The sequence below is a fragment of the Xenia sp. Carnegie-2017 genome, unplaced genomic scaffold, assembly GCF_021976095.1.
Source record: "Xenia sp. Carnegie-2017 unplaced genomic scaffold, XeniaSp_v1 HiC_scaffold_22, whole genome shotgun sequence".
In the NCBI taxonomy this organism is placed as follows: domain Eukaryota; kingdom Metazoa; phylum Cnidaria; class Anthozoa; order Malacalcyonacea; family Xeniidae; genus Xenia; species Xenia sp. Carnegie-2017.
The window spans coordinates 10,602,183-10,627,352 of record NW_025813485.1 but is presented as its reverse complement, the minus strand read 5'-3'; the positions used below and the strand labels follow the sequence as shown (position 1 = coordinate 10,627,352).

Below are 25,170 nucleotides of genomic sequence, written 5' to 3'. Positions count from 1 at the left end.
GAATGATATCCAGCAAAAATCTTTTAAAAATTCTAACGGCCATTACTGTTAGAGCGTAGCTGCACGTGTTCACTTAAAACTTTTAGTGTTACATTAAAATTTTATACAGACGTAGCCTGACAAAAGCTTGCCCCTGTATACGTCAAATCCGTTTAAGCTGATGCATTAATTATACTGCTTTATTCAAGCCAACTCTGTTTTGATATCACTCTTTATGGAATTTTTATCATTTTTAAACGAAAGAAATTTACGACACAAAATACAAAAGGTAATAGGCGAAAGATAACTCCCAAGCTGTAAAATAACTCATCTTGCAGTAGCTTTTAAATTATAAAGTTGCGAATTGAAATGACAAAATGAATTAATTTTGAATAAGGCTATATATTTTATAAAAAGGACATGTTTTGAAGTAAATAGCTAATTAACTCCTTTTTTCGTGTTGACAAAAAAATGTTCAACTAAAAACGCTTAAAAAGGCTTTTGAGCAAACTTGCAGATTAGAGACCAACTCTAAGTGTCTTTAGCTTCACGTCTGTGAATGATCTCGACAGCAACATAAAACGCCATACCTACGATTAACACCACCATAAGAATGATTATTTTTACCCTATAATTGAATAATAATGTACATTGAAGATTCATCCATATTGTGAAAATTTTTTTAAGTAAAACAAAGTTAGATAGATTTAATCGTGTTGTTCATCATGTTTGTTAAATGAACATTATAAATTAATTCAGTTTGTTGCCTATTTATTTAAAGTTGAAAATTTGGGGATTCTATTACAGGTCTCAAAGCGAGGAGCTTTCTTGGCTAATAGAAGTCTAAGAAAGCTCAAAAAACAAATGGTTCAACCTGGCGAAAGTTTGTGGACTTGGCAAGGAGAAAAATAGTCTTTGTCACTGAAAGACGACCAAAAATTGAATACTATCTAAGGTAATTTCAACAGATAAGTAACTTAAAGCAATTTTTTCTTGAGACGAAACCCTTTCCCATGTGCAGACCTTTTCTGTACATCATCAACAGTCAGAGGCAGATACACAGTCACATGTGGATCTACATTACATTTAGGCAAAATAAATGAAAGTAGTTTTGTATTATAGTTCAACATAAGAATGCTATTTTTTATGGATTTCGAAATAGTAAAAATTTTACTATTGAAAGTACACTTCATGCAGCGGCTTTTCAGCCAGAAAATGCCGTCGTTAATACTATCATGAATATATTGTTACGTAGCTACTATTTTGAAACGTAGCCCACTGAACGAAGAATTATTTTAACTTTGTGAAATTAAATCAAAGAATTTATTCAAAAGTAGATAGCTAACATATACAGATCCTATTGTCTAGTTTGGCAATACCTGCAATTTCTCTACAATATTTGGTCTGATGAGCTTAGATTCTTCCGTCTGCTTTACAGCGTAGAAACGTTCAGAACAGGGGGGAAATGTTTTAGCTCATCCAACTGAATCTGGCAAAAATATACATATACGGTCAAACTGTAGGGAGCCTACCTGACGCATATTGCACTGCTTAAAGCAAAGCTGATGACAAATCCAAGGGACTCCCACAGGCGATAATTCGAGAATGCTGCTTCTTGTTTATCATGAAAGAGAACACCGTAGAAAGCTAAAACATGTAGAAGAAACATAGACATTAACATTCATCCAGAAGTAGTAAATAAAACAACAATTTGAATCTGATAATCATAGATGGAAAAATATAAATATGGTAAGCTGCTACTATTAAATGAGCAAATTTGTGACTTTTCACTGCAGCACACTGCCGCGAAAAATTTTCCGAGGTTTATTTTTGTAGTTCTTACTTTGGGGAAGGGTTAAATAAAAGACGATGCTTAGTTTCATGAGACTGAAACAAAGCTTGTTTCATTTCGCATCTTTCTTGATTTTTTCAAATTTACAATATTGTTGGTTCCTGACATGTTTTCAATAAATTCTAGCTCGTGTAGAATAACTCTGATTTTTATGTTCTGGTTGTTATCTTTGTTGTTTTGCACTGGAATTCAATATCATCCTCACTCTTCGACTACAGCACTCATAACTGGAGAATGTACTGCATTTCCAAGGAGTTTGCATTTTACAGAATCCATCTTAGTTCAAACATTAACACTTGCTATTTCACCTGCTCACGGTTAGTCTTCTTTAAGGCAATGAAGACCTAGACGTTTTTCAAGCAATCCATAAAAAAATTCAACTCCGTAACATAAGAATCTAGATCATACCAATGACATCAATTAAAAGATTAGGTTACGAGCCCAGAATCCACAATCAATCATTCAATGACTGTCCTCGGGATTGCAATCAAATTCTCAAAAGTAGTTTTTTCATTTCTTCCCTTGTTTCTTGACATTTGTCACATATCTCTGCACTAAGCTTCGAACAATGTACTCCTGGTGCAAATATTTTGTATATTTCGATATCGAAAATCACAACTATTTCACATACTTTGTGTGGAGATTCCTTCTCGTTTTCATCTCTATTTTCATTGCATGAAGGAATTGAATACTAAATCTTTTAAATCTTGGTCCATGGATTTCCATTCACTAGCTTATGCCACTTTATCTTTAAAAAGAAGGAACTTGATCCACATTTTCATTCCACTTCTTTGCTTTACTATATATTAATGTTTTGTAAGCCTGAAATGCGTAATTGAGGTCCTTTCAAATCCCTTGTGTTATACGAATTATGGCAAGCACATATGAATGTGTCTCAATTACAATTATCGATCTTGGTACATCCAGGTATCGATTTGACGAGATTCGTGATGTCTTGTATGTTATGTATGACATGGTAAATGGCGCTAGATGTTACAAAAACCGTAAGTACTTTTGTATGAGCATGCTAGTTAGTTTACGCACCTTCATCCTTTTCTCCAGTTTTTCAAAACAGAAAGGCAAAAATTTTGTAAAAACGTTAGTGTAAATGCAATGTGTTTCAAAATTTGATAGCTCACTCTGAAAAACGTGTAATTTTCTCAGAAATGAATACCATTATTTCAATGTTCTGATTTTTGATAGCACGACTAAAACTCGTAAAAGACTTTTACTCTGTTGCAGTTTTTTTGCACATACATATGGGTTGTGTTTGTTTGTCCAATTCTATGTGCAAACAGAGGTCATCAGCTTTTGCGTCTGTTTGTAATTTGTCCAAAGACTCTCGATTTTTTATTGTTCAATTGCAAAAGTTTTCTTCTGAAGTTTAGATTGAATCTAATCTAGGCTAAAGACCCAACTTATATAGGAAAATTTAGCAAAAGCCATATGATGTTGACTGTGAACAGGGTTAAGGAATTTTGCCGAGTTGGGAAAATTTTAGTTAACCTGTGATACAGCTGGCTATATTTCTTCGAAATTATTTGTAGACCGATAAGTCTCAACTAATAATCAGAAACTAGTACTTGTCTTTCACAACGACAATAATGGCCATTCGATCAGGAAATTAAAGATGTCTACAGTGGTTCTACAGGGGTAAAAGACCAGGATATAATGTTCTACAGTTAAAAAACGCCTAGACCGTAAATGGTAGTATAAAGTGAGAGATATGAGGAATTGAATGATTTGCAGTTCTCAACCAATCACCATGAAAATTGCATTAGTTTTGTATTGTTATATAGGTGTAAAAGTGGTAAAACAATCATACCATTGATTTGAGTCTGCCAGACAGCATCTGCGTATCCCCAAAGTGCAGCAATTACAAAAGGTACTGTGATCATATGACGGTCAGGAGTATATGATAACAAAACAACATAGATCACGAGATGTGTGACTGCACCAGATATGAATATTGGCAATCGTCCAATGTATTTCGCAAGCTTCCCCAGCAAGTACGAGAAGATTGAGTTACCAACGCCAAAACAAATCATGACGTAACCGACTTTATCGATGCCATAAACACATGTGACAAACGACTAAGAAAATTCAAAACAGCTGCTGAACGGCTAAGTAAAATTACAACAAATGCTTAAAAGACATTAATTGTTGCACTTTTCCATGCGATTTTACAAGTTGTTTCAGATATAGTTACAGTTGTTTGTTATAGTTAAATATATGTTACAGTTGTTTTGTATAGCGAAATCTGTTTTTGTCTTCTGTCAAAGGAAAAACAGACACATGATTGACTTTCATAAAGTCTTAATTTCAACAATAAAACAGCCACCAGAAAACAATTCAATTGTGCAATAAAATCAGTGAAATAGCTTATGCTTTACTTGACCAGTTATCTATCTCGTATCATTTCAACATGGAGCATTACCTATTTGCGTGACAATACTACAAAGTTGCTATGTAAATACATTTTTATTGTTTCTAAAATTGTATTCATTAACAATTCATCAACTCACTTTAGTAAAATCTGCGAAAACAAAGCCTTGCTCCAAACCGCTGTATATGGTTAGCGGGACAACGAGGAGCATGCGTATTTCCTGGAGATGACGTAACGTGGACACAAACAGCCGTAGTTTTGGATGTCGAACTTTTATATTTTCTTCTTTTAGTTGATCAACAAAAAGCAAGGTTGCAGCTATAGACAGGAATCCACAAACAAGATATATTGTTACAAGGATGACAACGGTTGATTTCTCAGGAACTATTAGTACGGACGAGTTTTTCTGAGACAAAACTGAAAAGAAATATTTTTCAGCAATTTTTAATTTATAGGCCATCTTCAGACAATTAAAAACAGCAGCTGATTACATCGTAATTTCATAAATTTTTCAACAACGAAATGTAGCTGATGGGCAATTCAGTGGCTGTTCACATAAGCCCGGGTAACCGAGAATCAGCGAGGCGTGAAATGATTTTGAGTCATTGAATGGAGTAAAAATGTTAAGGATGAAACTTAAACCTTTTACTTAAGCGTGATAAATCATTTTAGTTGCAATTTTCAAATCAGGCTAAATTGTTTGTTTTCATTTTAAACATTTTGGGAGTATGAGCATAGGCAAATCACTCAAAGAAGTTTTTTGTTTTAAAGTATTTAATCTTTTCTATTGCCAAAATGATTTAACGCTTCGTTGAATCCCGGCTACACGCGCTCATGTGAACAGCCCCTCAGAGTAAATTTATTAATTTCACTTAAAGGTCCACCTTTTTCAACTTAAACATTTAGTAGAGCATAAACAACATGTTAACGTTCGTCTACCGGGACGAAACTAGAGCGCAAATTTAGAAGGGGATATAATCAGTTCTGCAGTCTGATTTCCTTTGCCTTTAATTATTTATTTGACGAATTCGTTAAAATTTCTTTGACCCACAGTTGGTTCATGCTACAAATTTATCAAGAAGTATGATCCACAGTTCTTTCTGTTCAAAAATATATTTAGTACCTTGTCCACAGTCGTTGGCTCCGCAGACTTCGATAACATCGTAAGCTAAAGATTGGTTTGTAAAATTCGACTTTAATGATTGTTCAGATTGCTTTAAGACTTCAGAGGATATTAAATTTCCCCAGACTTGTGCAGACTGAAATATCATGAAGAAAATTCCAAAAAAGCGAGTGATGACGACATCTTGGGGGATACTGTTATGTTTGGCGTGTGATATAGCAGTAGTCGTTAGGTAAGCACATTTTGAAGACCAAAGAGGAGCTGCACCGAAACCTGGAAATGTATTAGGAAAATGAAAAATTTCGGTTTCGAAGAATTTGTTATGAAAATCACAATCAATTTCAGCGTCGTAGGAAGGGGGGCATAAAAAAGTAGTCCCTTTTTTAAAAAAAGAAAAGTGCCTTTTTTTACAAAAAGCGTCCTTTTTAAATGAAAAAAAGCTCGTGCCCCCCCCCCCAATTTCACTTGCTTCCTACTCCTCTGATCTATTTGGTATACAAGTTCAAAATGAAAAACGAGTCAGTTGAACGATCAAGTCAGTTGCTGTCTCTTCAGTGAACTGTAATAACTTTTTTCAAACGTATGCTAAGACGTCAAAAGAAATTCCTCCATACTCCAAGAAATTGCGTAGGTATGGGAAAATATCATATAAGGAAACGACATCTTGCATATTCGGATTACATTTAGCCATTATAAATGAGCTATCTGGATTCAAACAAAAGTTTTCTCATCATAAATGATCTCTTAATCCGGGCTAGCATTTGTCACAGCTCTTTCTAAAGCTTAATATTCAGCATTGGAAAAGGCGAGCAAGACATGAATATCTTCATCTAATTTTTACTTTCAATGTCTCAATAAAAAATATCATTCAATCAAATAATTTGACGGGTTTGAAAAGAACTTTCTTTAATGAAAAATAATCTGATCCTTCTCCCATCATGGAGTCCATTTCAAAGCAATGCAGATCTTTAGATATAAATAATTAAAGCACTTTCTTAACAAATCAGTTGCAGAGCTGCCAGACTTGTGTATTGTACAAATAAAGAGTTTCCATCCAAAATTAAAAATCGCGAGACTTTTAAGATGGCTCATCAATTATATCATGGTTGATTTTAACCTTAAAAAATTAAACAGGCAGTCAAAAGACACTGCATCCTCAACGCTCAGGCCCTGTATAGTATGGATGGATAACGATGAATGATACATCCACGCCACAGATTGATTTATTCAATAGACAGAGTATCAAAATGTTGCAAAGGTGTAACTTAAGCAAAAGCAGGTCCACAAGTTATCAAATATAACGATATTTTTTATTGTGAAACTCATATCTAATGTTTTGGCACTTTTTCACAATGTTACACTATTTAACTATGTCTGCAATAGTGAGCAGTTCTTTGTGACAGCCTGAATGTTTTAATTGGTAGACATAATCAATATTTTATAGAACGTGTAATATACCAGACTTATATTAATATTACATAAATCTTTTGAATGGGAACGATTCGAGATTCGTAACAAGTCCTGGTCAAAGCTCATGGTATCGTCAAGGAGACAGCGAGTTAAGCAGGTCGAATTGCAAATTCAATGTGTTGATAAAACATACAATAAGGGTAAATTGTGTCTAGTTGTAAATCCCTGCATTTAGGCCAATTACCTTTTCCATTCGAGGGAGGAACACCTGAATGTAATCATTGGGGTAAGGGTAAAACAAACAATAAGCCATGTTCTTCTCTTTCAAGAAATGTTTGCTATCATCATTTGACGTTTTAGCAGAGATTTCATGAAAGATGGTCAGATTTGGGAAATTAATGAATGAGAAAGGAATAAAAGTCGTTTGTGTTTCTTTACACTGGCTTAACCATCTTGGCAGGTGCTTAATGACTAGCTCAACCGGTGTTGTTTTGGGAATTTTGGAAGTGGGGGGAGCGATTTGAATTAACCAATTGGCCTAGAAAGCAATATGGGGACGTGCTCATTTATTCGTAAAAGTTAATACACGAATTGTGGCACTTTCGAACTTTCGAGTAATATCTAAGTTTTAATTAGTAGTAATGACCTTTTATTGCTTCACAGACACAATATCATGTTAAAGTAAAACAAGCAAATTCACACTATTTTGAGGTGACTAGTCGTTCTGTACAATTGATGTGTTCTAGCCACGATATAACATTCCAGAGAGAGCCCCCCGCACGCGCCTGTGATTCTTCATAAGGGAAACGCCGTTCCTCTTGTCAAAATAGTGGAGGAATACCGTTCCTCTTACGTTCCTCCAGCAAAATATCACACAGCTTACCTAGTAGCACAGAAGTAAATCCCAACGTGTACCATCGCGGATAATAGTTAGCTGCAATATAGGCGACGTAACATGACATAGAGGCAACGAGCGTCCACTTGCAGCCAATCCGACTGATCAACATAGGTGGCACAAACATACATGAAATAATGAGGCTTGTGTAAACGATAATCAACGAAATCAAGCCAATATTTTCCTCTTCGTTCAAACTACTTTGAAGATTCTGAATCGACTGAAAAGAAGTAAAAAGCAGCAAAAACGCAAAACCAACAACGACGACGTTCTTCATTACAGCGAAGTAGCTTTGAGGCAATGTCATTTCTACGTCACTCAATGGTTCATGCAGAGGTTGCAATGTCTTGCTGTGAATGCTGTCTGTTGTTACAGATGCATCATTGTTAGTCATGCTCTAAGAAATCGAAGATAACTAACTTTAGCACTCTTTGAGCTTACAATCAAAATTGCCTAAGAGGAACAAAAGAAAATACTTAAACAAGGTTTAACCAAATTGTAAAAACAGTCTTCTATTATTCAAAACTGATAATTATTCTCCATTATCAAAGCTGTTTCTTCACATTTCCTTTAAAGTACTATGTATGTCTGATTGTGCACCCATCTTGTGCAGCGCATACGAGATACGAGCCGAACTCATAATATGACCTATGGAATAGACAAACACAGCACACACATAAAACCAGTGTTTGAAAACCTATCTTCACCATGCAGACATCGTAAATATAATCTTGCACAACAATGGCTCAAACAAAATAACGTTTATGTTACTTTAAATTACGCTCAGCTTCTTCATTTAGCTCAGTATCTACATAGTACAAATCAATATGCAGAAACATGTGTATTTACCTCAATAAAATTACTGATTTCGCCAAACTATTGATGGAAAATGTAATATGTAGACGTCTGAACGCTTGTCTGCAAACAAACACGCATGAAACATAATACCTGTAATTTAATTAAGAAATTCCTCATGAAATTACATGTTTGTAGTTGTGGATCATCCTGGTTCTGAATCTTCTAAGTCACTTAACTCTGAAATTGAAAGCTAAGGTTAGTCAACATGAACACCAAGAGTCTTTTAGTGACTCTTTCATCAAAGTACCAACACACCGTAATACTGAAACCCAGAAAAATTATCATATGAAGGGACTTGAGGCAATGGTGTTTATCCATTGTAAGTTACTTGCAAGTGACATTATAGAATGCATTGTTTCTATATCGTTTTAACTGATAGCTATATCTCTTGTTTGCCATAATGAGTGGGTAGACTTACTAAATTCTCTTTCAACCGTATAGATGTTTCATGAGTTTTACAGATTTCAATTGCAGATATGATTGTATGAGTGAATCGCTTAAATGATAATTAATGATCTCTTGATTTGTAATCGAAAAGGATTCATTAAAATATAAGCACATGCTATATGTACATTTTGCAGTATTTCAAATCAAAGATATGCGACCTATTTTCCACATGGAATGGGAGCACGATGCTTGTGGAGCAATACTTGTCAGACCTCACAACAAACGAAACATATATTCTTTTTGTTAAGTTATAAGTCGTACTCTTAATCAATCAAAATCGCAATTCCTACAATTGCAGATTGTGATCTAGTGACGTAGTCGGAGGGAAGGGAGACAGGCCCCTGTCAAAGTTCTTAACCCCCCCCCCCAAAAAAAATATCATATTTTACTTACATTAAATTGTTCAAACGACAGTCATGGCCCCCATTCCCTTCTTACTGACCCCCTTTGACAGAGAGATAATTGTATGTAACAAAAATTTTCTGTAATACCACAATTATGATGATTGCCCGTTATACATTTCGTTTTTCAATGTTGAATGTTAGTTCGTTAGCTGTTAGCAACTGGTATACAGTTTCTAAGTCAGTGTTGATTTTGGTTTCCATTTGCGTGGATGACTTAGCTAGACACAAAGTGGGATGCATTGACTAGGGTCTACGGTGTTTTAATAATTGTTATTCAAATACAACAAGAAATTACATGGAACCGACGAGAGCCAACGACATACAACGATATAAAGTACCATCCTCTAATTTCATGTAACTTTGTGCTGCAATGTTTCCACAAACAAGAAATCTTTCTGAGCAGATTGTCGAATTTTTTACTTACATAGAGTTCCCATTAAAATAATAAACAATATTTTAGCTAACGGCACTTACGAATGAATGCAAAACTTTGAAAACTTTGAAATGCAAAAATTTTTTATTTTCATCATTTTTGTTCATGTCCTTTGATTTTTGATGAAATAAAGACAGACATTTTCAAAATCACGAAGAAAATTTGTTCTTCTTAGAAAATTTTGCCAATGGCATCGTATTGGCTGCAACTAACACAACATTAAGATACAGTCTTATCAATGATTTCAAAATAACTTAACACTGTATATCATGCATACATATAAAAAAATTCATATCAACACATAGGGAATGCAGCCCTCTCAAACTATGAAAAGAAGTATTTGTGTTTTTCATAACATCATAAGCATAAAGCATTAGAGGGCTTAGTACTTGAAAGCCCCCCATCTGGATGCTTTGAGAATGAAATCCTTCAACGTATTTTCGTCGAGCTTTTGAAACGCTTCTGTCTGCGTAACTGCCGTCATGTGATTGACACAAAACTTAAAACAAAATTCTTCCAGATCCTGAAAAAGAAATCAATGACATTCAACTGAAATCAATCAGACGATGTTAATATGCCAAAGAGCTTTGTGTTGTTTGCCAGCACTAACAATATCAGAAGCCATTTGGATAGAACTAAGAAAAAAATTCCCGATGCCATTATTCATATTATTTAAGTTTCCAAATGAGTTTAAATATTATAACTCCGATAGAAAATATCATTTCAAAAAATAAAAAAAAGAAAACAGTATGATGATGATATAAAAAAAACCAACAATGGTCAAAAATACAGGTATTGAACTGTTTACTTTCGTAAAATATTACAGCGAAGTGATGGCTCGTGAGACTGCTTGAGTACTTGCCACACAATAAAAAAAAGAAAATAATAAACATGAGAGCACATACGCTTGATTAAATGCAAACAACCAGCTTAAGCGAATCACTGCACCGAGGAAAGTCTAAGTAAAAATGACTTGTAATAAAGGAGACTTACTTCGGCGTCATATTTAAGAGCAGCAGCCAGCAACATAATAGCATTTTGAACAGTGATGCCATTTTTGATGATGATTTCTGACAATCGTTTCAGCTGTACCTCGCAGTATGCGTTGGCAAGATCAAGTAAACCTGCAAAGAACAAAAGACTACCTATCATCTAGTACACAGCACTAACTAAAAAACACGTTTTGGCACCTTAACCTCCACTTTTCTTTTACTTTAAAAGATTACACGTATTTGGACAGTGGAAAGAAAAAAACATCAGTAAAATCAAAAGTACAAACTGACCGATAGCATCCTCTGGCGGCAACTCAACTTCATCCGTATATATGTAACGCAGGAACGCATAGAACACTGGGTACGAATATGTGGTGATCTTTATTTCACTGCCAGAGAGATTTTAATGCAAATTAAGTTATACAAAAATAATGGTGCATGTAAAAACAAACGGAGGATTATTGGCGGGGTTTAAGGATTTTTGTTATCAAAAATTCTTTTTGAAAATATATTTAACCGAAGTGAGAGGTCAGTTACAGGTCATGACTTGAGGAACTTGTTTGTGCGAGCGACGAAAGTGACGAGGAAGTAACTGTTATGTCTAGTATTAAGGATAGGAACGTAAAATGGCAACAAACTTTACAAAAATAACAAAAATAGTAGTAAACACATTTTTCCAGAACAAAAAAGAAAAATATAATGACTTACAAAAAAGAAAGTGGGAGCATACATGTGGATTAAATCTTATGCAGACCGTGTAGTCTGATGAAGATCAGCGACTTCAAAGTAGTAGAAGTTTACAATGTAAACAAGCTGCACAAAAATGATTAAGTGTTACAAAGTCAAACAAAGAAGTGTTTTGTAGTTTCTAGAAGTCAATGAAAGTATGGAGGACAAAGTAATGGCAATTCAAAGAAAGGTTTAATGTGATCAACATGTGCTTAACCAGGACATAAATTGTCATCAGTGAGACGAGTGGAAAAGTACTTGTTGTGCCTTCAGGAAGGATGTCAACGAAATCACGTGCGGGACTTAAATAGCATAGATTTTCTCATTTTCGCTGAAATTTTTAAAACCTTGTTCATCATTTTTCCAAGGTAGACATTGGTTTGTTTGACTATCTGGGACCTAACTTTGCAATTCTGCTTGTCCCGTTTCTTAAACACTGTATAGGGTGATTATCTGCGACATAACTTTGCTATCGCACCGCACAGCTCGATGGTGTTGCCAATCTTAAAATTCAGTCATACGAGGAAATTTCATAAAACGGAATCGAGGCAAATAATCCCAATGGTTTTGTTAAACACGTAATACTAAATGAAAAAATCATAAACGTACTTTTGCCCATCTTCAGCCCAATGATCTTGAAACATTGTCTTGAAATATTCACATCTATTAAAGATACATTAATCAATCAAACATGGCTCACTTGAACAAACAACAAAATAAACGGAAAAAGTTTTTGTGTGACCTCACCTTACTTTAAGTATTGCTTTATGAGCGTGGACATATTTTTCACCAATGATAAACGTGACGTCACTTGTTGTCTAAGCAGTACATAAAGAAATCCAATGAAAGTGTTACCATTTCCAAAGAGGCAGCTCTTCTCAGTTCTGTCAGACTCAATATTTGTTACCGTGGTATTTGTTAAAAGTTACGTTTCATGATAACGGCTAAACAAATCGATTTAATAAAAATGTTGCTAGATGCTCAATGTTTTAGACAACAAGTCACCTGGACAACTAGCCTGGACTTGTTGCCTTCTGTTATTGTACGTATGACACAATTTTGTCGCATCTAATGGTCAGTGTCAGCCAGATTTCAAATACAGAGGGGGCTCCCCAAGGCACGTGATTTCCAAAAACATTCTACATTGAAGATCAGAATACATTATTACAACCTTTATGTGTTCACATCTTTCAGTTGATTTGACACCCAAAAAGGAGACGTTCTTTTTATTTCTATATCAGGTTTTTTCATTGTATAAAATTGTCTAACTATTGCAGCACCCCCGATCACAGAGTATTCGATTATTTAAAAAATCAAAAACAAATCGTAACTAAAACTAGTTTTAATCCAATCTGTAAGACATTTCTCGCACTAGTGCGAAGTAAAATACGCTTTTCTACTGGGACAAAAAATACTAATAGAAACAGATGAAGAATCAACGACAACTTTATCACAAACCTCATCGTTAAACGCCAAAGCGATTGCTTCTGAAACCGTTTTTGATGGCTTTTTGTCCCCTTAAATAATTCGTATTTTTTAAACAAAGCCTATTTTCTACACCTAATAATTTAAAGATGGTCAATATCTTTCAAATTAAAATCATTATTGGAGGTTCTGTTACTTTATAAGTCACGTTCATTCAACTCATTGCAAAAAATATTTGCAGTTTTTCAACTGCTAACGTGCCGTTAAATACATTAGCATGCCGTTATGTAAGAATTGCACAGTACACCTGATTTGAGAGCCATCAATTTTCTCATGCGATTTGAAAATTTAATTCATGCTTCATAATTTGGCTTGTACGCACATACGCGACGGGGAAAATATAGAAATAAAAACAAACCTATACAGAGAGGACGAGACATAGACGAAGGAGAGGATAGACAACCAAATGCATCGTCAGCAAATTTAAAATTTGTTGCCGTAAGACAGGTAACTGATTGGCCCTTACAAAGACCACACACGTAAACCTGAAAAAACCATTATGGAAAATTCTATATACTGACCAGTTCCCGAGATGGCATAAATTTTTTATTGTCAATGTGAGAGTTAAATTACAACAACTTTTAATATACGGAAATATTGAACAATGCAAGTCAAATCAAAGTCACCACAGAGTGTCCATACTCTTGTCATTTCTTTATATTCCTATTCGGCTTTTCTTTTTTTCGTTTGTCTTATTCCCAGCTATTTTTCTTAATTCATCTATTTTAGTTTGCATTTTAAAACTGAACACAATATCTTATTGAAGTATCGCTGTTCAACTTTCAGTATGTGACAACAAAAGTAGTTACTTTCGTTACCTTTCCCAATGCCGTTGTGGCTGAGGACATATGACTGTAATGACATGCCGTGACATCAATAAACCTTGAAAAAACATAACAACAATTTCAGCGGAAATTATTATTTCTATTGAGAAAAAATTCAACATTCCTGGACTGTCATCGGAATTGTACATGTATATTACGTACCTTCCCTTGTCCGTAGCGATTCTAAATGGAGTGACAACATTAGCCTTGCTTCCAGTGCCTAATTGACCATTCTGATTGGCACCCCACGAGAACACATTTCCAGTGTCGGATAATGCTAATGAATGGGCATAGCCACAAACAACCTAAATGGATGATATACGCAGAAGCAACATGCTATAAGAATCATCATGTTCATTCAATGGTAATTTGAAGTCACAATGATGTCAAGACTGTTTGACCGAATGTAGTCAATTCTTCCACTGTTGTGCCATGGCTGAAAATCTCTCACTCTTTCGGTATCGTATGAACTATATTGATTATGATAATTTTTATTTCTTTCAAAAATTTTAAGTCGATAGTTGCCATTTATATAGGAAACAGAAAACAGAATATAAGCATGGGAAGTTAACACGGAAAAATTGTCTTCTAATTCGCAACAAGCACTGCAATTAACCAAACACAAACTTTTTCTTTGATGTTCGTACAATGTGGTCTCGAACGTCCTATGGTCTTAATTTATTCTCATCATATAAAAATATAGATTAAACAACGCAACACAATGTCACAATCAGGGGCGAAACTAGAACGCTTATTGGGTGTGTGTGAATATTCATATATTCAGCTCAGCCCAGCTGACTTCTTTTGAAATTAAAATTGCTAACAACAATAACAGTGGGCAGAGCGGACTATATTAATATTCACCCCCACCCCAAATCAGCGTTCTAGTTTCGCCCGTGAACATCATGTATACGTAGCATTCACACGAACAATAAATATCATACCTTAGTAACAAACGTTCCAATAAGTCCAGTCACCCGACACGGATTTGGTTGATTGGTGTTACAGCCAAGACCGAGTTGCCCATTTCCGTTGTAACCCCAAGAATAAAGCTGGAAATAGTGTTTATCAAAAAATGCGAGTTTGTTTGCGACGATGAAACGCCTTTTTTAAAATCATTTATTTTCACTTGTACATTTTTACTTCTTGTTGAAATGTTCAAAACAATCAGATCACTTTAAATACCTCTCCATTGCTATCGATTGCCATTGATGAAGACTGTCCACAAGCAATACAAAAAATCTCTTTGCTTCCTAAGTAAATAAAACAACTCAACTCTACACAAAAAAACTGCCTGGGTATTTGATTTTAGCATGAGAGGCAAATGTATAACACAAAACCACGCAACGCATCGTAACGCGTGTGTACTTTGGATAACATGGCTACAACGCTTCTGATTAAATATCACGGTAATGGTTGGTTGTTAACAATACGTTCAACCAGTGGCAATGGTTTGATTTAATGTTGACTACATGTGCATTGTATTGTTTACAAACAAATGCAGCCAAAAAGATGGCTAAACGTTTGCACAACTGCTCCTGATTACTTACCTACCTCAGCCTACAGACAGAAATTTAGAGTCTCATACACATTGCCGAAAATCGCTTTACTATATGCTGCCAGTGTGCAATAAATAAAAACAGTGCAATAAATATAGAGTGTAGAGTAATTCATCTATATAAAAAACAAAGTCATTTCTACGTACGTACCTATGCCAGCAGTAACCTTTCTTGGTGTGGCTTGGTTTACAGTAGAACCAGATCCTATTTGACCACTATTGTTGTAGCCCCAAGCAAAAACCTTAAAAAAGAAATTATCACTATGACATGGAAATTGTACAAAGCATTGGCAGCACTGGTGCTAGGTAAACATTAACATGTTGAAATGTAAAAAAACATGCGCCAACTCAAATTATACTAAATAAAACACCAAGTTTATCAATAGTACAAAAAACAGCTTTACAGCTGAGCAAACTCTGGTGTTATATCTCTGGCCCCTGCTACTCCGTTAAAATACATTTCCGAAATTTCGAGAAATTTCAAAACATTAAAGATTTGTCTTTGAAAATAGTTCTAAACATAGCAAATACCATAATGAATGGTAAAAGTAATATAATAAGTTGATAGTTCTTAAAAGAACTGTTTTAAGTAAAGAGTACTAAACCAATAGTTCTAAATTAAACAACAACAGTTCTTTTAAGAACTAACAACTTATTACATTACTTTTACCATTCACTATGGTATTTGCTATCTCTAAAACTATTTTCAGATTTGTCACCACGACGAAATCTCTATTTTAAGATTTGTCTTTGTAAACGTGGAAACAAAAGATTTGCTTTTAATTTTAATTTTTTGTTCAATGAATTGACGAAAATGTCGCACCATGCATGATACATACGTACAAGGTTTTAGTTTAGAAACGAAGCAGAAGACCACAAATTCAATACACGTATTCAGTGGTTAAAATTTCCTATTATCCAAGTTAATAAAGGCTAGTTTCATGTTTGTGGATGTAGATCGTCAAGGTTAGTAGAGTCCTGAGAAGGACTGTTGTTGTTGATGTTGACTTTCGTTTCGACAATCTGAAGATGACTACCGCCATGGTTGTATGTAACGATACTTCCTGGCTCACACCATTTACTTTAAAGACTAGTTCGTCAATGATCCCTGGTACACATGGCAAATCGCTAGGATAATGCCATAGATAGAGTCTTGTCTCCTATTTGTTTTATCATAAAAAGCTGTCCTCTACGGACTATCTACGTATTAGACAATCATTAACGTAGAACCCAACCCACTAAATGCCCAACACCACCGAAATTCTATAGTTCCAAGTGCCGTCATCTTGAAAGGTGGCAAAACTGAGCTGATATACAGTTGCAGATTTGATAGTCTAGGTTTGGTTTTTAAATGTTTGATAAGTTAAATGACTGTTGTTTTACACCTTCGTTTGACTTTATTTTGATTTTGATTTTTACTTTAGCCATCTTTCAAGATGGCGTCCTTGCCATAGGCCTCAACTCGAAATGACTCGACACGGTAGTTAGTAGATAGACGGAGATTGGGTTCTAATTCATTGATGTCGATACAATAAGACGTCATACAGTCTGCCAAACAGAAGATAATTCTTTTCACGGAAGTTTCAACTTTTTCATTAAAAATGACCTCGTATTTTTGCTGTATTGAAAATGACCTCGTAATATTGTCAGAGTTTAGACAGTAATTTCGTTAGACGTATACAAAAATATCCCTATCAGAGTTTTTGTTTCGAATTAAACTCTGGCTCAGGTGCACAGCACTTATTTGTTAATTTAAAGCACCTTTTTTAAAAAACCATGCCCGAGCGAATCTTCGACGTTTATCGGTGATAAACACATAAAATCAAACATATACATATGTCATTTTCCTAGTAATTTAAGTCGCCAATCATATTTTTCAAGGCCACGTTGACTATAGCGACTTTAAGGCCTTGGTCACACTGTTCGACGATAACGATAACGATAAACGATAACGATGAACTATAAGGAAATTCAATGGTCACATACTAACGATAAATCGTTATCGTCATCCCTGCAATGTGACCGCACACAAGAGTTTGAATAACGAGCGATTTTTTTTGCATCGTTATCGGATCATTATCGGGTGCAGTGTGACCGATGCTTAAAACTTCCGAAACAACAAATCGCCGACCTCATTAGAGACGCTTAAAGATGCTCGAGTTTGGATTTAACTTTTACACCCGCTAATGAATCTAATAATAAAGATTTAAATGTCTACAGTTACAAATCAAACATACATAGTCTGCTCGCAGATGGATTAAGGATGGTTTTGTAGGGTGCGCAAGTGCTTTAATTTGAAAGAATTTGGGGGTTCCTTAGAGAATTCTGCATTTCTATAACTCTTGTACCATGATTTGAAGATGTTTTTTGAATTGTAATCAATTAAATACAAATCACGATTGCTTTTTTTCAGTTGCTTGGTATTTTGAAATTTCACAGGAAATTGGTATTCTATTCCACCCTCTATATAGCTAATTTAAGACGGGTGTGCCTGTTTTGCCCCCTCATTACATCTATCCCCGAAACAAGACACCTACTGTATCAGGCGTTCACTCGGGTATCTCGACAACAGTTTACCAAATAGCACAACAAAATAACAGCAATGCAATCTCCAATGTGGCAATATAATATTTAAATGTTAGTAAATCATGTTTCATTATAATATAGCTACGTGACATTAATGACACTCACGTGTGACACGATCCAAGAAAGATTTTCATTGGTTTAAAAACTTTGTTTTAGTAACACATGATTTTTGTAATCACGAGATAATAGAGGAAACTCCGAATTTTAAACTTAGGTTTATTTTCGTTAGTCCTATTAATGCGGACTTAAATAAAACAAAGAGTGTCGATTACTCTAATGCACAAGCTGTTGGTAAAAGGGGCATTGCCTTTTTCTTATTTTCATGTAATCAATGAAAGTATTCAAACGTATGAACTTACTTCTCCATTTGATGTTAAAACCATTGAGTGATTTCCCCCACAAGCTACTTTAGAGATGTGTCTGCCAGCTAAAGCACCGCCAATCAACGTAGGAATTTGAACAGATGAGCTGCTAGCAAGACCAACTTGTGAATAGGAGTTTCCACCCCAGCCATAAACTTCACCAGATCCTAAGTTAAGCAACGGCATGACAATATTTAAAAAAACCACTGTAACATTATTTACGTTAGCATAACATTTTTAATCACAAAGTTTAATATTCCTTTGTAAACATACAACGTATATTTTGCCAAAGGCTGAAGTCGTGCTCTAGAAAATGAGCGTGACTCCAAATTTTCGTGTTTGATCATGCTCAGCTGTCAATAACAAGTCAGACTAGGAATCTTTCCTCTTGCTTAGTAAAGCTGAGCTTTGTGAGCCCGGCAGAGTTGCAAAAAGAATGGAAGCAGTTCATTATTGCTACGCAACTACTTACTAATACATAAATTTTGCGTTAAATGACGTATTACACCTAAATTTCCAGTAAAAGATTTCCGCTCAAAATCCGTATTAAACAGATTTTGCTGTTTTGAAAACTAAATAATTCATGCTGAATTTTTGACAGAACAAATTCTTTACTCAACTTATTTTCTATAATTCTTTACTCAACTTATTTTTAATCGAATTAAATACATAGGACAAGTTTGTGACAGTGGTTAGATGACAAAAAAAACAAAGTGTTCTCTCTTCTAAAGTATATTACTGTAGTGATTAGTGAGTTAACTATATCTCATAAGAAGAATTAAGATCATTAGAACTTCAGGATAAACAAAAAAATTGCTTTCAAATTATCTGCACAAAGAAAAAATCACAATAGTAAAAGAGCAAATTTTCACAATACCAGTAAGGGCAAGGACATGTGGAGCATTTCCAAATGAAAATTCCTGGACATCCAAATTTGACAATTTTTCAACTTTCTTTGGCTTAAGTGTGCTTGTTCCATTAGGAAGCGCAAGACAAGCATGAACATTGGCACCAAGGGCAAACACATCGTTATCTTCAGTCAAAATAAAAGCCTCATTACCACTTGGTCCGAAGACACAAACCATTTTTGCCATTTGCAAAATTGCATCTTCAACCATGTGGAAAATGGTCCATTTTCCAACATCAAGTGCCATTTCTTCAAATCAATCAAGACGACAATCACCTAATCAAGACAAATAAAAACAACATAACAACAAGGATATTCATGTTAAAAATGTTCATATTAAAATTGTTCTCTTCGTTGGTACTACCAATTTTACTGTATTGTTGTGAAATTTGGGGACAGTTAAGTCATTTAGAATGTTTAAAAACAAGATTTTCAGATCAGCTAACTTTATAGAGCGTTTGTAAAAGAATTTTTTGTGTGCACTTAAGATCTACCAATTTGGTTGTCTATGGAAAACTAGGGAAATATCCACTAATAATAAAAATTATAAGCTGCACTAAAGCAAAATACTGAGTACACCAAACATTAAGATGAAGATTCCAAAACAGAAACCATAGGTCAAAAAAACAAAAGCAATACTCAAGTTATTGACTTTGATCTATGCAAAGTAGAAAAACTTTATGTGTTTGGAGAAAATACCCCCCTCATCCCAGGGTACATTCTATATGCAGTCAAATTGGAATGAATTTATCATAGAGTTTAGAAAATCTTGGCTTACTGTTGAACGATTGCCTTTGTTGGTGTAATGGTTGGCTCTAAATTCATAACTCAAATCGTTTGCTACGTAATGGCGAAAAAGTGCATATGAAAGAAAAACAAATCACAAATACATCATCCTAACACAGAATTGGACTTTCCATTATAGCATATACCAATGCCATAAACTGAAATTTAGATACAATGCAAACATTTATGCATAGATGCTAAGAACAAAATTTAAAGTTGCTTACATGCATACTGCATGAGCACTCAGAGTGGCCACCACACTAAACAATAGATATCTTTTATTGTAAAATCAACAACTTAAAGTTTCGTATAATTTTTTTGCTTAAAAAACATTTTTTCCCAATTAACTTCATAAAAGCCTGTAATTTTCCAGGCAGAAAGGGCATTAAACAAGACCATTTTATATCAGGTGCATAAGTATTTGCCCTAATAACTTATTTCTAAGTATACATTTCAACACTGACAACTCACAAGAAGTGTCAACTGACAACAGCCAACACAAAACAGACTACGAAATTTTTAGTGAAAAAGAGGGAAAAAACAGGCTCTCCATAAATATGTAATGAACGTTTCATTAACATCGCAATATTTGCATACTAATAACAATTATATATTGCAAATTATAACATTTTCAATGATTTAATAAACATTCATTTACCTTGAACGCACTTTAAAACAGGGAAAATGCAATGATTGAGTGTTCCAAAAAAATATGAGTCGTTTCATTAAGGAAGTTGACTACATTGGAAATGATAGGTTTGATTATGGACATAATTTTTCTCTTTCATTTTCACCTCTCAAATTCCTAATGTTACATTAGCGTAACTACTTCATGTAAACATTTTGTATAAAGCCGTCAATAAGTCAGAATAATTAGTCATAGTATATTAAAAAACTTCAAATTCAAAATTCTTTATAATTTATATATAATTCTATTCATAAATAATCTTTAGAAGTTTATAAACAACAGGATTATCGCTACGATATTTTAAATTTAAAATGAGATGCTGTAATGTAAATGTATTATGTAATAATTATGTGATGTAACATTTTATTCTCTTTGCCAAAACAAATTATTCAATGATAGGACTAAAGGGCAACGACAAAATTGTTTGACTGACTAAAAACACAAAAATAAAAGAGCAATTACACAAAATCGTGATCTAGTACAGATGGTGTCGGCAGGAAGTATACTCAGTACACCATGAGTACACCTGGAAATAAATTCTATATAAATCTATTTATGTATTACTGAATTCTCTAAATTCAATAACTAGAATAAACCAGTTGCATTGCTAACCTTGACAACAAGTCCCATTTCCCAAAATACATGAAATTCTTTACAATTACAATTTGTGGGAGGAAATAGAACAGCTAAAGGCAATGCCGCTCCATCTAGCTTTGCTACTAGCATGAATAATTGTGTTCATATAATGTCTAAATGCCACAACTATGTAAACAAGGCTGGCAGAAGATTGGTAATAGGGAGCTAGATTTATTTTTGCATCTTCTATTTTATTTATTTCTATGAAAATTGTGTTAGTGAGTTAAAAGTTATGAATATAAGAATATGGTGCTCCCGCAATTATCAATCTTCTTTGCCCTCCATGAAAATCTACTTTATGCATATTAAATTATGTTAACCTTTTGAAATCATACTTGTGAAAATAATTTTAATCTTTTGTACATGGAGTGGAGAGTAACAAGGTTTTTGGTTATTGATCACATGTTCCACACTTTCTGTGCAAGGTTTTATGTTGCGTCCTTGTTGATTACAGTTCCTGCATTTCAAAATTCTTTTTTCACAACCAAGATCTCCTATATGTTCAACCCTGTTCTTCTTCATCATAATTTGCTTTAATGATTCTAAGTCTTTTTGATTCAAGGATCTAAAAAGTCCTTAGTAGTCCAATCATTAAACTTTTCCAAACCTTATAAAGTGAGAAACTTGCCATACATTTTTAAAAATTCTAGTACATGTCATCTAATAGCATGCATGCAAGGAGTTACATGCTTTGTGTGGTAAAAAAATAAAAACAAGTCTAAAAATGATTGGCTTTTATCTTCTATTACTTTTTCATCCACTGGACGTCCAGAAGAGCTTAAAATTTCAGTGATTTCAAGGAATTGTGACCATAATAAGGAAATATTTTTCTCTTTGATATGGTTTGGAAAAAATATGAGAGAACTCAACATTTCTGAAGAAATGCAGTTTTTCTGGTCCAGTAAGATATCACGCCACTTTAGCTTTATGGAGTCCTTACAGACATACGTACCAGTTATAAAGAGATTTTTAGGGTATTGTTAAGAAAACATTTCTCTAGCAATGTATTTATACTTGGACATATCAAAGCCATCATTAAATGTCTCCTTCTTATCTATGGCATCCATTCCACAAAGTTCAACTATCTGCAAGTTTATCAAATCATCTGAAATTTGCAAGAATAAGTGAAGACTATCAATTACTACATGGGACAATGGTATGGATGGAAACAATGGTGAATGTTTAACATTGTATTTTTCCCTTAATCTTGATGTGGATAGTGCTAGGATTTCTTCAGCTGTCCGTGTACCTTTTTTACTGTCAGACAAATGACCATGCTTTCTTTCTATCATAATTATTATAAAGAGGGCATTTGCACCATATGCCTGGATTATAAGCAGTAGCTGCTCCTAGACGACAAATGCATGCCAAGAGCTTCCATTCACCTCCTAGGAACCATTCAATATGTTAAACTTCTCCTCCCACTTCTACATTATTTAAAGATTGAACCTCTTTTTGGATATCTGCAAGAGCTTCAGAAAGGCTTTCATAGTTTTCAGGCACTTTAATTATTGATATGATGTGGTTGCCATCAGCTATCATTGCATTTGACCCTTCCTCCAAAATTGTACGCAAATGTTATGTTTACAACATGAAGTCTTTTTCCCACTTTTGTGTCATCACCACATAATTTTATTCATACTTTTCTACTTTGCCTGAAAGACTCTGATAGGTCACTATTTTCAACAAGCCATTCCATTCTGATTTTCAACCTTTCTCTATTTTTTGCTGTGCTGAGGAATCTAGCCCAATTCTTTTATCCAGAATTCTAGTCCACATGTTACCTATATAGAAATTACCGACATATCTGCAATATAGAAAAATACTTATTGCGTCTCTTCATGGAACTAGCCAGTGTTGCCACTCACTATTTTACAAATTCCCAAGATTTTGAGCAAAAAGTCCCAAGATCCTTTAAAATATCCCAAGATCCCCCACAGTCGTTTCTGGGGGACCCCTTTGTCATGGGTACACGATTAGCCGCACTAATGAACGCATAATGTAAGGACTGGAATGAATTGATTTTTGTTTTAATTTTAATTTCATAAAAATCGATAGTTTATGTATATAAGTGTTGAAATGATCAAATATAGTTCGTGAAACGCAACAGTACATAAAAAAGTCAAACATGGTGATGGTAACATCGTTGAAACAGCCAAATCGACAACATGCTAAGTGCTAACCAGACCCTATCTCAACAGTCTCTTCGTTTACAATGTCACAAACATCAGTCACATTTTCTTCCTGTTCCTGACGCTGACAATGTTTCTAAAGTACTCCCTCCGACAATGACCAAATTGTACGTCTTTTACAAGTTTCGTAGACGGCTCCCACGTGTAGCAATGCGCACCTTGTCGAGCAATAGCTTGTCTTGCAATTAATCTGTTCCTCAAAGTTGAACAATGTAGGCGGTTGGTTTGAGGAGTCTTTATCATGTTAACTTGGGAAAAAATTCTCTCGACACAGGCAGATGAGTGAGGCAAAACAAGCAGGTTGCACATAAAATTTCCCAAAAGTTCAAACTTTTTATTGCCGTTACCATCTTTAATAGCTCTGATCTCATCCCAAAACTGTGTTGGGGAATTAGTCATGCCTTTAAGAGAGTCTGTGGCATATAACAATTGCCTCCACTGATCATCAAGTTCATCCAATTGATATTCAGACACTAAAGACGGAAAATGGTGTGCTAGTACCGCTATCGAGTTTAATGACCGCCTGCTGGATAATGCCTCTGAAGGGTTGACTGCTGATAGGAAAGCTAGAACTCCATCACTTTTGAAAGAAAACCTCTTCTTTATTTGGTCACATAACTCAAGGAGAAAGTTACGGCAATCGTTTCTGAAACGTTGTTCTTGGCTACCCAAAGACTGTTGGGTGCACAGGACTGTACATCTTCCTCCAAGATGAATAACGTTGAGAGGCTTGTATAGCTTTACGTCATTTGGATCAATCTCGTCCAACGGTGTTTCTCGTACGACTTTGTCGTGGATAAACATGGCCAAAATGCTTCTATACTCATCCGATATAGAACTGTACAGTGTGTGCAGCTTGAAATCTTGAGCCTGAAATTCAGCATTTAATCTGTCCACTTTTGACAATATGTAATTTAGGAATGCCATAATATACTTGGTTCCATTCGTCGTCATGGTTTCATAGATCTTGACTGCCCCGTCTACACGAACACATGGAGACTCAGATTGAAAGAAAAGTTTTAATGCATCCCATTGCTCTAAAATTCTGGCAACAACTTGGCCTCGGGAGAGCCACCTCGTCTGTGAAAGCTTGAGAACTTTATGACAGGCGATTCAACAATATCTTGTATTAAAGTAAATGCTTTGAACTCGGGAGTATCGTTATATGTTTGTAAATGATGATCGTCCAGGTTAATAAAGTCCTGAGAAGGACTGTTTTTGTTGTTGTTGACTGACGTTTCGACAACCTTAGCGGTAGTCATCTTCAGAGTCAAATGAGGAGTAAACTATGAGGCGCCGTTCGTTGCAAAAATCAAAAATGTTATTCTCATGTATTGAATTGCTCTCACCACACATTGAATTCGTTATCCACATGATTCATAGACTGAAATCCTTTCATTCCATATTAAAAAGCCATAGACTTTTGATTTTGCTAAATTTTCACCTTGTTTTTGTAAAAATCTCACTTTGTTTTTGTATAAATTTCACTTTGTTTTTGTATAAATCTCACTTTGATTTTGTTTAATCTCACTTTGATTTGTGAAAATCTCACTTTGTTTTTGTGAAAATCTCGATGTGGTTTTGCGTAATTTTCAAAATATTTATCATATTCATCATAAGCAATTTCATAATAACAAA

General features: G+C 34.6%; 2 protein-coding genes and 1 pseudogene across 7 annotated transcripts; all 3 read right to left on the bottom strand.

Annotated features, from left to right (window-relative positions):
* Positions 1-361: 361 nt before the first annotated feature.
* LOC124446712 (protein unc-93 homolog A-like) lies at positions 362-9,294 on the bottom strand. 5 transcript variants are annotated; one of them, XM_046997572.1, is made up of 7 exons: positions 8,495-9,279; positions 7,634-8,042; positions 5,341-5,613; positions 4,357-4,634; positions 3,657-3,924; positions 1,512-1,626; positions 362-569 (listed from the first exon to the last, which is right to left on the bottom strand). In XM_046997572.1, the coding sequence occupies exons 2-7, from the start codon at positions 8,037-8,039 to the stop codon at positions 527-529; spliced, it is 1,383 nt and encodes a 460-aa protein (XP_046853528.1). In that variant the 5' UTR covers positions 8,040-8,042; positions 8,495-9,279; the 3' UTR covers positions 362-526. The 5 variants fall into 5 exon arrangements, 4 of the variants coding, with proteins under 4 accessions (XP_046853528.1, XP_046853526.1, XP_046853527.1 ...); XM_046997570.1 differs by having other exon boundaries at positions 362-607; positions 8,495-8,632; XR_006948512.1 differs by lacking the exon at positions 362-569 and adding an exon at positions 2,463-2,579 and having other exon boundaries at positions 1,540-1,626; positions 8,495-9,294.
* Positions 9,295-9,598: 304 nt separating this feature from the next.
* LOC124446723 (RCC1 and BTB domain-containing protein 1-like) lies at positions 9,599-20,817 on the bottom strand. 2 transcript variants are annotated; one of them, XM_046997586.1, is made up of 15 exons: positions 20,675-20,817; positions 19,201-19,506; positions 18,321-18,490; positions 15,527-15,617; positions 15,003-15,070; positions 14,762-14,869; positions 13,980-14,122; positions 13,812-13,875; positions 13,352-13,478; positions 12,967-13,025; positions 12,256-12,326; positions 12,118-12,171; positions 11,071-11,168; positions 10,781-10,911; positions 9,599-10,310 (listed from the first exon to the last, which is right to left on the bottom strand). In XM_046997586.1, exons 2-15 carry the CDS (start codon positions 19,475-19,477, stop codon positions 10,170-10,172), a joined length of 1,602 nt encoding a protein of 533 aa, XP_046853542.1. In that variant the 5' UTR covers positions 19,478-19,506; positions 20,675-20,817; the 3' UTR covers positions 9,599-10,169. The 2 variants fall into 2 exon arrangements, with proteins under 2 accessions (XP_046853542.1, XP_046853541.1); XM_046997585.1 differs by lacking the exon at positions 9,599-10,310 and adding an exon at positions 10,332-10,644.
* Positions 20,818-21,672: 855 nt separating this feature from the next.
* LOC124445104 lies at positions 21,673-23,039 on the bottom strand (annotated as a pseudogene).
* Between the last annotated feature and the right edge of the window lie 2,131 nt (positions 23,040-25,170).